At 43.8% G+C, this 13,483-nt stretch overlaps 1 protein-coding gene across 4 annotated transcripts in view; it reads left to right on the top strand.

The window, feature by feature from the left end:
- Positions 1-13,483, top strand: part of ULK2 (unc-51 like autophagy activating kinase 2) — a 58,805-nt gene that overhangs the window by 34,946 nt on the left and 10,376 nt on the right. For 3 of the 4 annotated variants that reach the window (XM_010842930.1, XM_010842931.1, XM_010842928.1), the window contains exons 11-17: positions 2,516-2,576; positions 5,946-6,083; positions 7,058-7,203; positions 8,855-8,935; positions 10,463-10,749; positions 11,603-11,790; positions 12,196-12,299. In XM_010842930.1, coding sequence (XP_010841232.1) covers positions 2,516-2,576; positions 5,946-6,083; positions 7,058-7,203; positions 8,855-8,935; positions 10,463-10,749; positions 11,603-11,790; positions 12,196-12,299 — 1,005 coding nt within the window. The remainder of the gene's footprint in view (positions 1-2,515; positions 2,577-5,945; positions 6,084-7,057; positions 7,204-8,854; positions 8,936-10,462; positions 10,750-11,602; positions 11,791-12,195; positions 12,300-13,483) is intronic. The other variant, XM_010842929.1, reaches the window with a different exon arrangement.

Below are 13,483 nucleotides of genomic sequence, written 5' to 3'. Positions count from 1 at the left end.
CTAGTGGTTTTCCCTACTTTCTTCAATTTAAGTCTGAATTTGGCAATAAGGAGTTCATGATCTGAGCCACAGTCAGCTCCTGGTCTTGTTTTTGCTGACTGTATAGAGCTTCTCCGTCTTTGGCTGCAAAGAATATAATCAATCTGATTTCGGTGTTGACCATCTGGTGGTGTCCATGTATAGAGTCTTCTCTTGTGTTTTTGGAAGAGGGTGTTTGTTCTACCAGTGCATTTTCTTGGCAAAACTCTATTAGTCTTTGCCCTGCTTCATTCCATATTCCAAGGCCAAATTTGCCTGTTATTCCAGGTGTTTCTTGACTTCCTACTTTTGCATTCCAGTCCCCTACAATGAAAAGGACATCTTTTTTGGGTGTTAGTTCTAAAAGGTCTTATAGGTCTTCATAGAACCATTCAACTTCAGCTTCTTCAGCATTACTGGTTGGGGCATAGACTTGGATTACTGTGATATTGAATGGTGTGCCTTGGAAACAAACAGAGATCATTGTGTCATTTTTGAGATTGCATCCAAGTACTGCATTTCGGACTCTCTTGTTGACCATGATGGCTACTCCATTTCTTCTGAGGGATTCCTGCTCGCAGTAGTAGATATAATGGTCATCTGAGTTAAATTCACCCATTCCAGTCCATTTCAGTTCACTGATTCCTAGAATGTCGACATTCACTCTTGCCATCTCTTGTTTGACCACTTCCAATTTGCCTTGATTCATGGACCTGACATTCCAGGTTCCTATGCAGTATTGCTCTTTACAGCATGGGACCTTGCTTCTATCACCAGTCATATCCACAGCTGGGTATTCTTTTTGCTTTGGCTCCATCCCTTCATTCTTTCTGGAGTTATTTCTCCACTGATCTCCAGTAGCATATTGGGCACCTACTGACCTGGGGAGTTTCTCTTTCAGTATCCTATCATTTTGCCTTTTCGTTCTGTTCATGGGGTTCTCAAGGCAAGAATACTGAAGTGGTTTGCCATTCCCTTTACTTAATTATATACATTTTAAAGCTTTTCCCTGTAAAATGTTTAGTTCTTTCCCTCCAGTTTGTTTTAGAGTCTAGTTTTCATTTAGATTCTTTCTTTGAATGTTTGGTGCTGGTCATGTGCTCATAATTTGGAATTAGCAATTAAGATGTTATTTGAAAGCTTCGTGTGTGGCAGATCTTATGGATAGTGAGTCTACACTGGGTCATCAGCCTGAGTCATTGTCACAGACAGCTTCCTTTTTGAGGGACTGCTCAAATCCCTCAACAAAGACTCAGCCATTAGGGATGTTCAATTAAATTTCCAAGTTTAAAGTCACTTGAAAGGATTCCTCTCTGGTGGTTATGTTACCAAGCTGATACATGATTAGTTAGTTTTATTTTTGATTTCTAGGGATTGTTCTTTTCTTCTTAGTTTTGTTTCACAGTGATATATGATTCCAAACTCAAAGCTACAAAATGAAGAGGTGAACTCCAGCTTCTAACCCTGTCCCCTCTGCCCTGTTTTCTCCATTACCCTTGGGCAACTGTTGTCTTTAAAACTAACTTCTTTGTGCCCCTCCCTTTATCCCCTTACTCTGACTTATTTTCCTGTTATACATCTTATCACTCCCTGCTACTGTTAACCTTTTTTCACTACTAGTGTAAGCGTCATGAGAGCAGGGACAAAAATAAATGTATTGATATTCCTCAGTTCCATGTAGGGCCGTTCAAAGGGAGGTTTGTGATTATTTTTTTCCTTTTTGAGTATTTTGAGGTTACCATAGTTTATTTTATATTTAAAAATTTATATTATTAGTCAACACTGCTATTTCACATCAGCACATATGAATTATACCTTTGCAGCCATGTAAAGGTCACACAGGGCAGTGTGATCTGACGGGTGTAGAGGTGGTAAGGGATGAGAGACACTGTGTTCTGAGCTGCACTCTGTTCCCATAGATGGGTGATGTCTGAGCATGAAGACTGCCTGTGGCATCTGTGTCCAAGAGGTCCAGCTTCATGACATCTTGTTCAGCCACCCATGCAAGACCCAGGAGAGTGTCACGCAGGAGTGGGAATGCTCCAGCGTTAGAGTGAACTGGACTCGGGGTGCAGGCAGCTGTACTAGAAGGTGACACGCATGTTCTTAAGTCACCACACTCTGCAAAGTAGTAAAGCCCACAGTGTTTATGGCAAATTGGGGTTAGGAGAACAACACCCAAAACCTTTGTCGGTGACATGTGAAATGGAACATGGTAAAAACAGTAGTACGGATTTTGCACGAATTAAATGGTGGAGAAATACATACTTGTGGCAGTAAGCATGACAGTTTACCTTGAAAAAAGGTGATGTTGGCAGCCTGTGAGTTCAGCTGGGTGCAGTGTTCCCTACTAGCTTATTGTTGCAAAATCAAAACATAAGCAAATGGTAAATTTGTATTGTGATCAAATTGTTTCCTAATAGTCAAGTTGGAACAATAAACACTTTAAGCCGGTGGTTTAGCAAAACTGATTGTGTTTTTCTCTTTTTTTCTTCAGATGATATGCCAATGGGAACTGCTGGAAGACGTGCTTCTAATGAGTTCTTGGTGTTTGGAGGGTATGTTTGCATGTGTTTCACTAAACACTTTTTCATGTTTTTTTGTGTGTGAGTAAAGTTACAGAACTCTATATTCTTGATTCTAAAATTTATTTTGTTTCACAATGGTTTCTTTAAACATTTTTTAAAATTGTAGTAAAAAAAATATGAGAATTTGCTGTCTCAACCATTTTTCAGTTTGAGTTCAAAAACAGCATTAAGTATATTCACAGTGTTTTACAATAGGTCTCCATATATGGTCTCCACTCGGACATATGGTTATACATTATGTTGTGTTTTTAGGTGGTTTTTGTATGTGGCATAAGAGAACGGTCTAGTTTCAATTTTGGCTGGTGGATATCTAGTTTTCCCAGCACTATTTGCTGAAGAGACTGTCCTTTCTCCATTGAATGATGTTGGCACCCTTGTCAAAGATCACTTATTTATAAACGCAAGAGTTTGTTTCTGAGTTCTCTGTTCTACTCAACTGGTCTGTAGGTCCGTCTTTATGCCAGTGCCACACTGTTTTGACTACTGTAGCTTTGTAGTATGTTTTGAAATCAAGAAGTATGCACTCTCTCAGAATTCCCTGGTGGTTTAGTGGTTAGGACTTGGCACTTTCAGTGCCATGGACTTGGGTTCAGTCCCTGATTTGGGAACTAAGATCCCTCAAGCCCATGCTGCTGCTGCTGCTAAGTCGCTTCAGTCGTGTCCAACTCTGTGCGACCCCATAGACAGCAGCCCACCAGGCTCCCCCGTCCCTGGATTTCTCCAGGCAAGAACACTGGAGTGGGTTGCCATTTCTTTCTCCAGTGCATGAAAGTGAAAAGTGAAAGTGAAGTCGCTCAGTCGTGTCTGACTCTTAGCAACCCCATGGACTGCAGCCTACCAGGCTCCTCTGTCCATGGGATTTTCCAGGCAAGAGTACCAGAGTGGGTTGCCATTGCTTTCTCTGTCAAGCCCATGTGGCACAGCAAAAATTATAAATAAATAAAAAGCAGACTGAGACCTCCAATTTTATTATTTTCCATGATTATTCTGACTATTCAGGGTCCATGCAGAGTCCATATGAATTTTAAGATAGATTTTTTTTCTATTTATATAAAAATAGCCATTGGGATTTTGATAGGGACAGCACTAATCTGTATAAAACACTTTGGGTATTGCTGTTAACATCTTAATATTAAGTTTTCCCATCCGTGAATATGAGGTGTCTTCTTTAATTACATTTAACAGTGTTTTGCAGTTTTCATCATGCAAGTCTTTGATCTCCTTGGTTAGACTTATTTCTCAAATTCTATTCTTTTTGATACTAGTATCAGTGAGATTGTTTTCTTAATTTCCTTTCTGGATTATTCGTTGTTAATATATGGAAAATACAACAGATTTTTCTGTGTGTTGATTTTATATCCTGCAATTTTGCTGAGTTTACTAGTTCTGATGTCTTTTTTTTTCCTTGCATGTAAAATCTTTAGTTTTCTACATTTACGATCATGCTGTCTGTGAAGAGATAATTTTATTTCTTCCTTTCCAGTTTGAATGTCTTTTATTTTCTTACCTAATTGCTCTGGCTAGGAATTCTACAATGAATAGAATTGTTGAAAGAGGCCGTTCTTAACTCATCCCTGATCATAGAGGAAAAGCTTTCTGTCAGTCACCATTGAATATGTTGTTAATTGTGGGCTTTTCATATATACCTTTATTATTGTTGAGGTAATTTCCTTCTATCCCTATTTTATTTAGTAGTTTTTGTCATGAAAGGGTGTTGGATGTTGACAAATGCTTCATCAGTTGTGATTATTGTGTGGGTTTTGTCCTTTGCTCTGTTAATTATGGTGTACTATAAATCCTGTTTGGTCATTGTGTTTGATCCTTTTGATGTGATCTTGAATTTGGTTTGCTAGTATTTTATTGACGATTTTCACTTCAAATTTCATCAGGGATATTCTGTAGTTTTCTTTTCCTACAGTGTCTGTGTCTGGCTTTTGTACTAGGGTAAACTGAACTCATGGGATGAGTTTGGAAGTGTTCCCCCCTCTTCAATTTTTGGAAGAGTCTGAGTGTTGTGTGGTAAGTCTTTAACTGATAGAATCCACCAGTGAAGCCACAGGGTCCCAGATTTTTCTCTTTTGGGGGGTTTTCAGTTAGTGGTCGGAGAAGGCAATGGCGCCCCACTCCAGTACTCTTGCCTGGAAAATCCCATGGATGGAGGAGCCCGGTAGGCTGCAGTCCATGGGGTCGCTCAGAGTCGGACAGGACTGAGCTACTTCGCTTTCACTTTTCACCTTCATGCACTGGAGAAGGAAATGGCAACCCACTCCAGTGTTCTTGCCTGGAGAATCCCAGGGATGGAGGAGCCTGGTGGGCTGCCATCTGTGGTGTCTCAGAGTCGGACACGACTGAAGCGACTTAGCAGCAGCAGCAGCAGTTAGTGGTTTAGTCTCGTTACTAGTAATAGGTCTATTCAGGTTTTCTTTCTTCATGATCCAGTTTTGGTAGCTTGTGTATTTATAGCATTTATCTGTATATTCAAGGTGGCATTAGTTATGACCTTTCTTTCATTTATGATTTTGAGTCTTTTCTCTTTTATCTTTAGTTAATATCACCAAGGGTTTATCAATTTCATTGATTTTTATTTAAATAACTAAATATATCATCTCTTTATCTCTCTAATATTGTAACTAGGCAAAAGTGGGAGATTTTTTTGCTTTTTCAGAATTAAGGAAAGGCAAAAGAATGAAATCACTCATTCTTTCTTAAGGCCTAGTGTCACCCCTGATGTTTCAAGGTGTGTTGTAGATTGAATTGAAAGTTATGTAAGGACATGCCATTTCTGAATTTGTGAAAAGCAAGGAAAGAAACCAGCTGTGCTGCACAGTGTGGATCTCACATGAGTTGTGTGCTGGGAGTCACACAGTATGTTTTTAGTCTTCATCAAAGTTCCAGTTCCTGAGAACGCTTACTACACTCATAACTTTTGTAAACATTCCAGGCATCTCTGCTCTTGAATTTCCTGTTTTTTTACCCAGCATAGTTTCCTAGAAGTATTTTTCCTCTAGATCACATAAGGAATAAGTCACAGAATGTAAGCAGATGCAGCTGTATTGCGCCGGCCGTGGGCCCTTCCTGTTGCTGTAGAGGGGTGTGTATCCCCTTCTTGTTGCAAGTCTTCCTCCTCAGTGTGTGTGTGCAAACCAGGAGACTTCTTGAAATGACAGGTGTGATGTATTCGGCTATATATATATATATATTTAAGATCATTTCTTATTCACATTCAGATGTGATCACTTGGCTTCTTCTAGAATTTTCTCTCAATTATCACCAGTGGGTCAAGTGAAAGGAGAGTGGTCTCACTGGATTTATTTCCTTTTCCATGACTCATGTCTGCAGGCAGTGCCAGCCCTCCGTGTCCCCACACAGCACAGCTGCCCCCATTCCCGTCCCCACGCAGGTGAGGAACTACCAGCGCATAGAGCAGAACCTCACCTCCACTGCTGGCTCCAGCACAAATCTACATGGCTCTCCACGGTAGGTGGGCACTCGCCCCTTTCCCAGTTCCTCCACCTGTCTTTTAAAGTCTTTGTTGTTATTGAAGGTTCATCACTTTCCATAGCTGACTACTCTCTTACGTGGATGTGTGCTAGAGGTGTACGAAATTGAATAATGATAAATGTTTTTGTAGTGGATGTTTAAGCTTGGCCGGGTAATTCATATGGTGTGATACAGTGCTAGTGGTAAAGAACCCACCTGCCAATGCAGGGGGAAAAGGAAATGGCAACCCACTTCAGTACTCTTGCCTAGAGAATTCCATGGACAGAGGAGCCTGGTGGGCTGCTGTCCATGGGGTCGCACAGTGTCAGACACAAGTGAATCGACTTAGCATGCATACATGCATTGGAGAAGGAAATGGCAACCCACTCCAGTATTCTTGCCTGGAGAATCCCAAGGACAGAGGAGCCTGGTGGGCTGCTGTCTATGGGGTTGCACAGAGTCAGACACTGAAGTGACTTAGCAGCAGCAGCAGCAGCTGCCAATGCAGGAGACTTAAAAGATGTGGGTTTGATCCCTGGGTCAGGAAGATCCCCTGGAGAAGGGCATGGCAACCCACTGTAGTATTCTTGCCTGGAAAATCACATGGACAGAGGAGTCTGGCAGTCTACAGTCCTTGGGGTAGCAAAAGCGACTGAAGTGACTTGGCATGCATGCACACGTGCATGATACATTCATATTTGAATTAAGGAACTCTGGAAGGATACATTAGAAATGAACATAGAAGTAACCTTTTGAGTAGAACTGAGGAAGTGTTGGAAATTAAGTAGAGGGATCCAAGGTGGGAGGGAGACCTCACTCTGTAGTTTCACACACTTGATGTCTGTTCCATGCAACTTGCTCCGTACTTTAAAAAATCTACTGCATGGCATACTGTTTGGAAGCTTTAGGAAAAAAGACGGAAATACAGTCCTGGAAGCTGCCAGCGAGGGAGTAATTGTCTTTCTCCCCAGATCTGCAGTGGTACGAAGGTCTAACACCAGCCCTCTGGGCTTCCTCCGTCCGGGATCTTGCTCCCCAGCGCCGGCAGATGCGGTTCCAGCCATAGGACGAAGACTCTCCACTGGCTCTTCCAGGCCTTACTCACCTTCCCCTCTGGGTAAGGAGAATACGTGGCAGTTGATTCCCTCCTTTTTCATGATGACACCTGTGACAGGACCCTCCCTTAGGAGCCCAGCTCTTGGTGGCCTTGAGTCCCAGCTGATAGGGAGCCATGTCTCTCCCTCCAACCCTCCACTGCTCTGACTGCTTCTTGAGGGTTTGTAAATCCATTCAGAGCACTGTTGGAAATATGATAGTATCCATGGGTCTTATGGATAAAAAGCATCTCTAAACACAAAATCAGATACCCTAGGTTAAAGCATATATAATTCCTGCCCTTCTTTGGTGCTAGGATTTAAGAGGGTTACAAGGCAGTGGTGTACATAACTGTGCCAGGCTGTGTCCACCAGAGGCCCTCCTGCTACAGGGGGCAGGGGCGGTAGCTCCTCCCCGCTCTCCCGGTCACTTTGTACAGCAGCAGGGGGAGCTCGGAAACCACCCCCAGGACACCCTGGGAGGCCACAGAACAGCAAATCCCAACCTAACAGAAAGACCCCAGACCACATTTTCAGGAAAACTGAGAGACAGAGAAAATGCTCCAACTTGAGAATACACATCGGAGAGGCCAGAGCAACTGAGATTGCAGAGTCTGAGAGAGACAGCCACCCAGCAGAAATGTTGGGGGAGCAGGACAGGGAGGGCCGGCATACACAGACACTTCCAAGAGGAGGGCTGCACCCCCCATCACAGCTGCTGGAGGAAACTGAGAGGGCAGGGGGAGACACCTCAGCAGGAGGGAGAGCGAGAGACTGCGGCAGCGCCCAGGTGCCCCGCTCACAGAACAGAACCCCAGTGACACTTTGTCAAAAGGTTACATCAGCACTTGGCCTGTTGCAATGGTTTTAAAAGTATTTTTAGCTGAAAAATATTCTTCAAACAAAACTGTGGCTCTTCCTCATCCCCTCTGTAACCCTTAGGCTCTCCCGGTTCCAGGGGCGAGGCCCAGCCGCACTTAAGTCAGTGCCTCTTCTTTTTGGTGGACACGTGTCTCTCGTCTGCCGAAGCTCCCTGAAGCCTTCCCCGGCTCTCCCTCTGGTTAGTTTGGCTTCCCAGAGGTAGATGCAGAGAGCGTTCCAGAGAGTGCCTGGGAAGACCCTGCTGGAGATCAGGGAGGAAGCAGGGGCGGCAGGTGCCCTTCAGAGCACCTATGGGCCTGACCCCCAAGGGTGAGGGAGCGGGGAGGAGTGGGCAGGAGTTCTGAGGTAGTGAGTCCTAAGGAGACGTCCCCCAAGCTGAAGGAGCATCCCCAGGCACCATGCCATCCAGATCTGTGACCCATCCAGTCACAGTTGGGGCGGCATGGGAGCGACCTTGGCAGGAACATGGTGGGCAGAGGGCCAGCTACTGGGCCCCGGCAGCTCCATAGGCTGGACGCTCGGGACCAGCTTTTCACATTCTCTGTCATGAAGGCATGTCGAGGGTGTGCCTGGCTCTCTCCCCGGACTCTGCTCTCCAGGTAGGCCCAGTGGGGCTCTATTCTCAGTGAGCCCAGCACCCAGCATGCGGGCCACGTAGCATGCACGAGCTGAACTACATCTTTGCTAATTAAATTCTGTGAGCTGTAATATACAGCCTGTGCACCTGTTGCCTGTTCCATCCTTTACTAGTTCTGAGCCATTTCTCCATCCTTTCCCCTTTCTTTCTCTCAGTGGGCACCATTCCTGAGCAGTTCCGTCAGTGCTGCTGCGGGCATCTTCAGGGCCATGAATCCAGGAGTAGGAACTCATCAGGTAGGCAATGTCCACACAGTGTACATAGTTTAAGTCCCATCGTGAGTGAATTCAAGTTAGATTTTTCCAGTCTTAGCAAACCAATAGATTTATATGAGATATTTTCTGTGCTCTCCTGTCTTGGTCTAATGTCCTCTAGTGCATCATTGCTGATTGGTTGACTCCTGGGCATATGATTCTTTCATGAAACCAAGTCTTAGGAATTAATGAGTTGGCTAAACTCTGGTTGTCAAACAGACAGTGAAAATCAATCTAGAAAATGAAATTTCATTACTTTGATTAATACTGGTTTTAATAAGAGCTACCAGTTAGCATCATATAAAAAAGAAATGTGGGTGTTTATTTGCTTTATTATATAAAATATATATGTCTGAAAAGATACGTGTAAATCACACACTGATAAGTCAAATCTTACACGTGCATTTGAGGCACTGGGCAGTTAAAGGAATGCTCCATTACTTAGAAAAGAACTCTTTTCTTGGTTTAGTGTTACAGATTTTATGTTCCCTTAAAAATAGAGCTCAAATAATTTTCTCCAGATCATAACATTTTGTCACTGTTTATTGGTGCATGTGTATATGTATACACACACGTATGGTAGAATGCGGGTCTAAAAACTAAAATACTAGATTTAGGATGAGATTAACCTAAGAGTGGTCAGCAGCAGTATCTCATATTTACTGGTGTCTGTTTTGGGGAAGATAATGGTTATCAGCCACCAAGAAGGTTTGTATGTCTTTAACATTGGTGGTGGTGGTTTGGCTTGCAAGAAGCTCCAAGGAATTTGTAACTGGAGCTCCCGGCTTATGGACGTTAGGTCAGTAGCAGCAGGGTTGGGAGGGGAGTTCCCAGGTCATAGCCAACCATTCTTTGAGACCTTGTCTCCCAGTGTTCCCCTGAGAGGCAGGAAGTCTGTCTATGAGTATTCTGTTTGTAGAGAAGATGGATATTTTAGGTTTCAAATGAATTTCATGAAACTGACAAATATCCATATATGCTTGTTATTTTTAGACAAAAAAACAATCTAGGAAAAGTATATTATCTTTCTAATTTTCTTGCCAACATTCTTTACTTGAATAAGGAGTTTTTTTCTAGGTTAGCTTGAGTTTCTTTTAGTTGCTACATGAGAAGAGAGAATAATTTCATTGATAATACACATGTGTGTCGTCACATAAAGAGTAGAAACCATCTTGTTCAGTGTAGATTTGTGTTATCTTCATTAGCTTTAGCCATTTACTCTTTAATTTTCTTCGTTGGTAATTAGACATTGCATTAATTGAATTATGTGCTTGCTGTTGATAAAAACAACTGATAGCCCACAGTCATTAACTTCTGTCTCAATGCCTTTGTCAACTGTTTTGTAAAGGAGCCAAAAAATTGTGTCTTGCCAGGTAAACAATTTTTAAAATATCTCATGGAAAACAAGACATTCGTTAGAATTCTCATTTGAGAGGTGTCTTCTTGACTCCCCTTTTCTGCTCTGTGCTTGTTCTGTTTGGGTTAACGTTGCCTCTGTGTCCTTGGCAGGTTCTCCCATACTGCAGGCCCAGTCACCACAGCCTGTCCTGTTGGGCGCTAGACTGCAGAGTGCCCCCACCCTCACCGACATCTACCAGAACAAGCAGAAACTCAGAAAACAGCACTCTGACCCCGTGTGCCCATCCCAGGCCGGGGCTGGCTATAGCTGCTCCCCCCAGCCCAGCCGGCCTGGCAGCCTTGGGACCTCCCCGACCAAGCACACCGGGTCCTCCCCACGGAGCTCAGACTGGTTCTTCAGAACTCCATTACCAACCATCATTGGTTCTCCTACTAAGGTGTGTTTATTTAGCCCTCATGTGCATGTTATGACTTTGCTAAACGAACATTTCTCAACTGGGGCACTGTGTTCTGGATGGTCAGTTGGATCCAGTAGCAGACCACAAGAGAAATTGAAATAGGAAAGTTGATTACTCCCAGGTCCCGGGAGAAGCACCCAGGGGCTACACAGGGAAGTTGAGTCAGAGCACAGACAAAGACAGGGCCTGGGCATACGCCTCTGTTAGGTCTGTGGGTAGAGTGCTGTGGGGTTCTGGCCTAAGGCTGGATGGGTCATTCCAAACCAAAGAGCAGGGTCTGGTAAGTTCTATGAGGGTCTTGTCTTAAGGGGTGCATAGTGGGAGGGCCCCAGGAGACGGGAAGGTCACCAGGCCTGTCAGGGAAGCCTGATCCGGAACTTACTCACTCTTGACTCTGTGCTGCTGTCTAGGGCGTGCGCTTGTACAGGGAGCTAATGTCAACGTAAGGTCCCTGCAGTCGGTTTAGCAGTAGCTTAACTGAGCTCTCAGGAGTAGAAAGCTAGGTCATGAGCTAGTCTAACAGATACTTGTGGAAAGCATTCAGGGGTAAACAACCACAGTTAATCAGCACCTGCTCTGTGCCAGGCAGAGTGTAAGGCCTTTACTTGCTGCATGTTTTACATTCATTATCCGGTTTACCCTGAAGAAAGGAAGCAGGCTTAGTGTAAATGAACTGGTCAGGGTCACAGAGACTGGATGTAGAGGAGCCAGATTTGAATCCAGGCCCTCCACAGTCCAGAGTCTCTGCTCCAGCCTCTGCACCACGAGCCTGGCGACTCTGAATGGAATTACTCCATATGTTGGAGTAATTTGCTTATGTGTTTTTCTTTAGACCACAGCTCCTTTCAAAATTCCCAAAACGCAAGCATCTTCCAACCTGCTCGCCTTAGCCACTCGTCATGGGCCTTCTGAGGGGCAGCTGAAAGATGGGAACAACCCAAGGAAATGCACTCACTGTGTCCTGGTACAAGGAGGGGAGAGGCAGAAGTCCGAGCATCAGGTCAAGGCAGCGTTTGGCAGGTAAACAAGGACATTTCCTTCCAGCCTCAAACTTGAAGACTGTAGCAGTGCCTCTATTTCTACGATAAAACAACCAGACCAAACTAGCAGCTGCTCTATGCCAGTGGTTAGTGATACTGTGTACAGTTAGTGACTCTGTGTAAACGTAGCATCTCAGAAAACCAAGATGCTTCCTGTACCTGTGTGAATCATAGCTCATCCTAAGTTTCCTGAGGGGTCTGTTTATACCTTCTGTTTTTCTGGTTATGAAGTTAATCTCTGCCTTGAATTGTTTGGTCTCTATTTTTGTCTCCTTGTTCTTTGACTTCCCATTAACCCTTTTATGGCTTGGCTTAAGTCACCCTTGTTATTGATATGTCTAGATTTTTTAAAAGTATACATTTACATTATTATTTTTCTTTTTAGGTCCGTCAGTACTGGGAAATTATCAGATCAACAAGTAAAAACACCTTTTGGTGGACATCAGGGCAGCACGGACAGTTTAAATACAGAACGACCAATGGATACAGGTAAGAAAAATCTGGTTTCCTTTAGGCACATAATTTGTTAGTTTCCTCTTGCTGCTGTGACAGATTACCACAAGTATATTAGTTTACGGTTCTCAAGGTCTCACTGGGCTGAAGTTAAGGTGTGGGCAGGGCTGTGTTCACTCTGGAAGCTCTGGGGAGACTGTATTCCTTGCCTTTCCAGCTTCTAGGGATCACCTGCTCCCCTTGGCTCAGCTGCTCCCCTTCCATCTAGAAAGCCAACCATGGCCAGTCTAGACTCAGACCTTCTGCCTGCTTGTTATCCATTTGAAGGCCCCTTATGATTGCATTGGACCCACTGGATAATCTCTTTAAGGCCAGCTGATTAGCAACCCTAGTTCCATCTGCAACTTTAATTCCTCTTTGCCATGTAATGTAAGTATTTACAGGTTCCAAGGGTCAGAACGTGAGCGTCTCTGGCTTGGCTGTGGGGGTAACATTCTGCCTGTCTACTCCTATTGACTGTTCATCAACCTGCTGACCCACATCTCTTCATCTAGCCTCTGTCATCTCATCTGGTTTCTTAGGAGCCTGCCAAGACAGCAACTTGTGCAGTGTGTGGATGATAAGCAACCCATGAGTTAGGAGGAGTTCTGACCAAGATTGTTTTTTATCAGTAGGATAACACTGGCCAAAGTTACCTTAAACACATACGTGTTCTTCAGCATTTCTTATGTAGCTGGCCTATCCTATAGAGAGCCATGGGTCACTGAGATCCCTGGCTCTTTCAGTTGTTCTAGAGATCTTTATGTCCATGGGCCCACACCAAGATTACTTTGGACTGCTTGTCAAAAAAATGAAATCAAAGGGCTGGTTCCATGTCCTAAACCAGACTTGTTCAATTGAGCTTTCTGGAAGTGGATTTTAGGAATCTGTGTCTCTAGCAAACTCCGCATGTGATTACTACGGCACACTTAAATTTGAGAATCACTGTTGTAACCTTTGTTCTTGTTTTCTCTATAATACTTTTATTGACTCTCCCGTGAATCTCCAAAGCAGGGGATGTCTAGACCAGTAAATATCTTGAGTGTGGTTTGTGGTTTCTGTACAACAGGACTTCACTTTTCACTCCACTCTCATCTGGCATGGCTTCTAAAGAGAAATCTGGTGTAAGTCTTACCCTTGTTCCTGATGTAATAGATGAGATGTTCTCTCCCCACCCCACC

The sequence above is a fragment of the Bison bison genome, unplaced genomic scaffold (assembly GCF_000754665.1).
Source record: "Bison bison bison isolate TAMUID 2011002044 unplaced genomic scaffold, Bison_UMD1.0 scf7180017864180, whole genome shotgun sequence".
NCBI classification, from domain to species: Eukaryota; Metazoa; Chordata; class Mammalia; order Artiodactyla; family Bovidae; genus Bison; species Bison bison.
The sequence above is the reverse complement of the archived record's forward strand: the minus strand, read 5'-3'. Positions and strand labels throughout refer to the sequence as shown.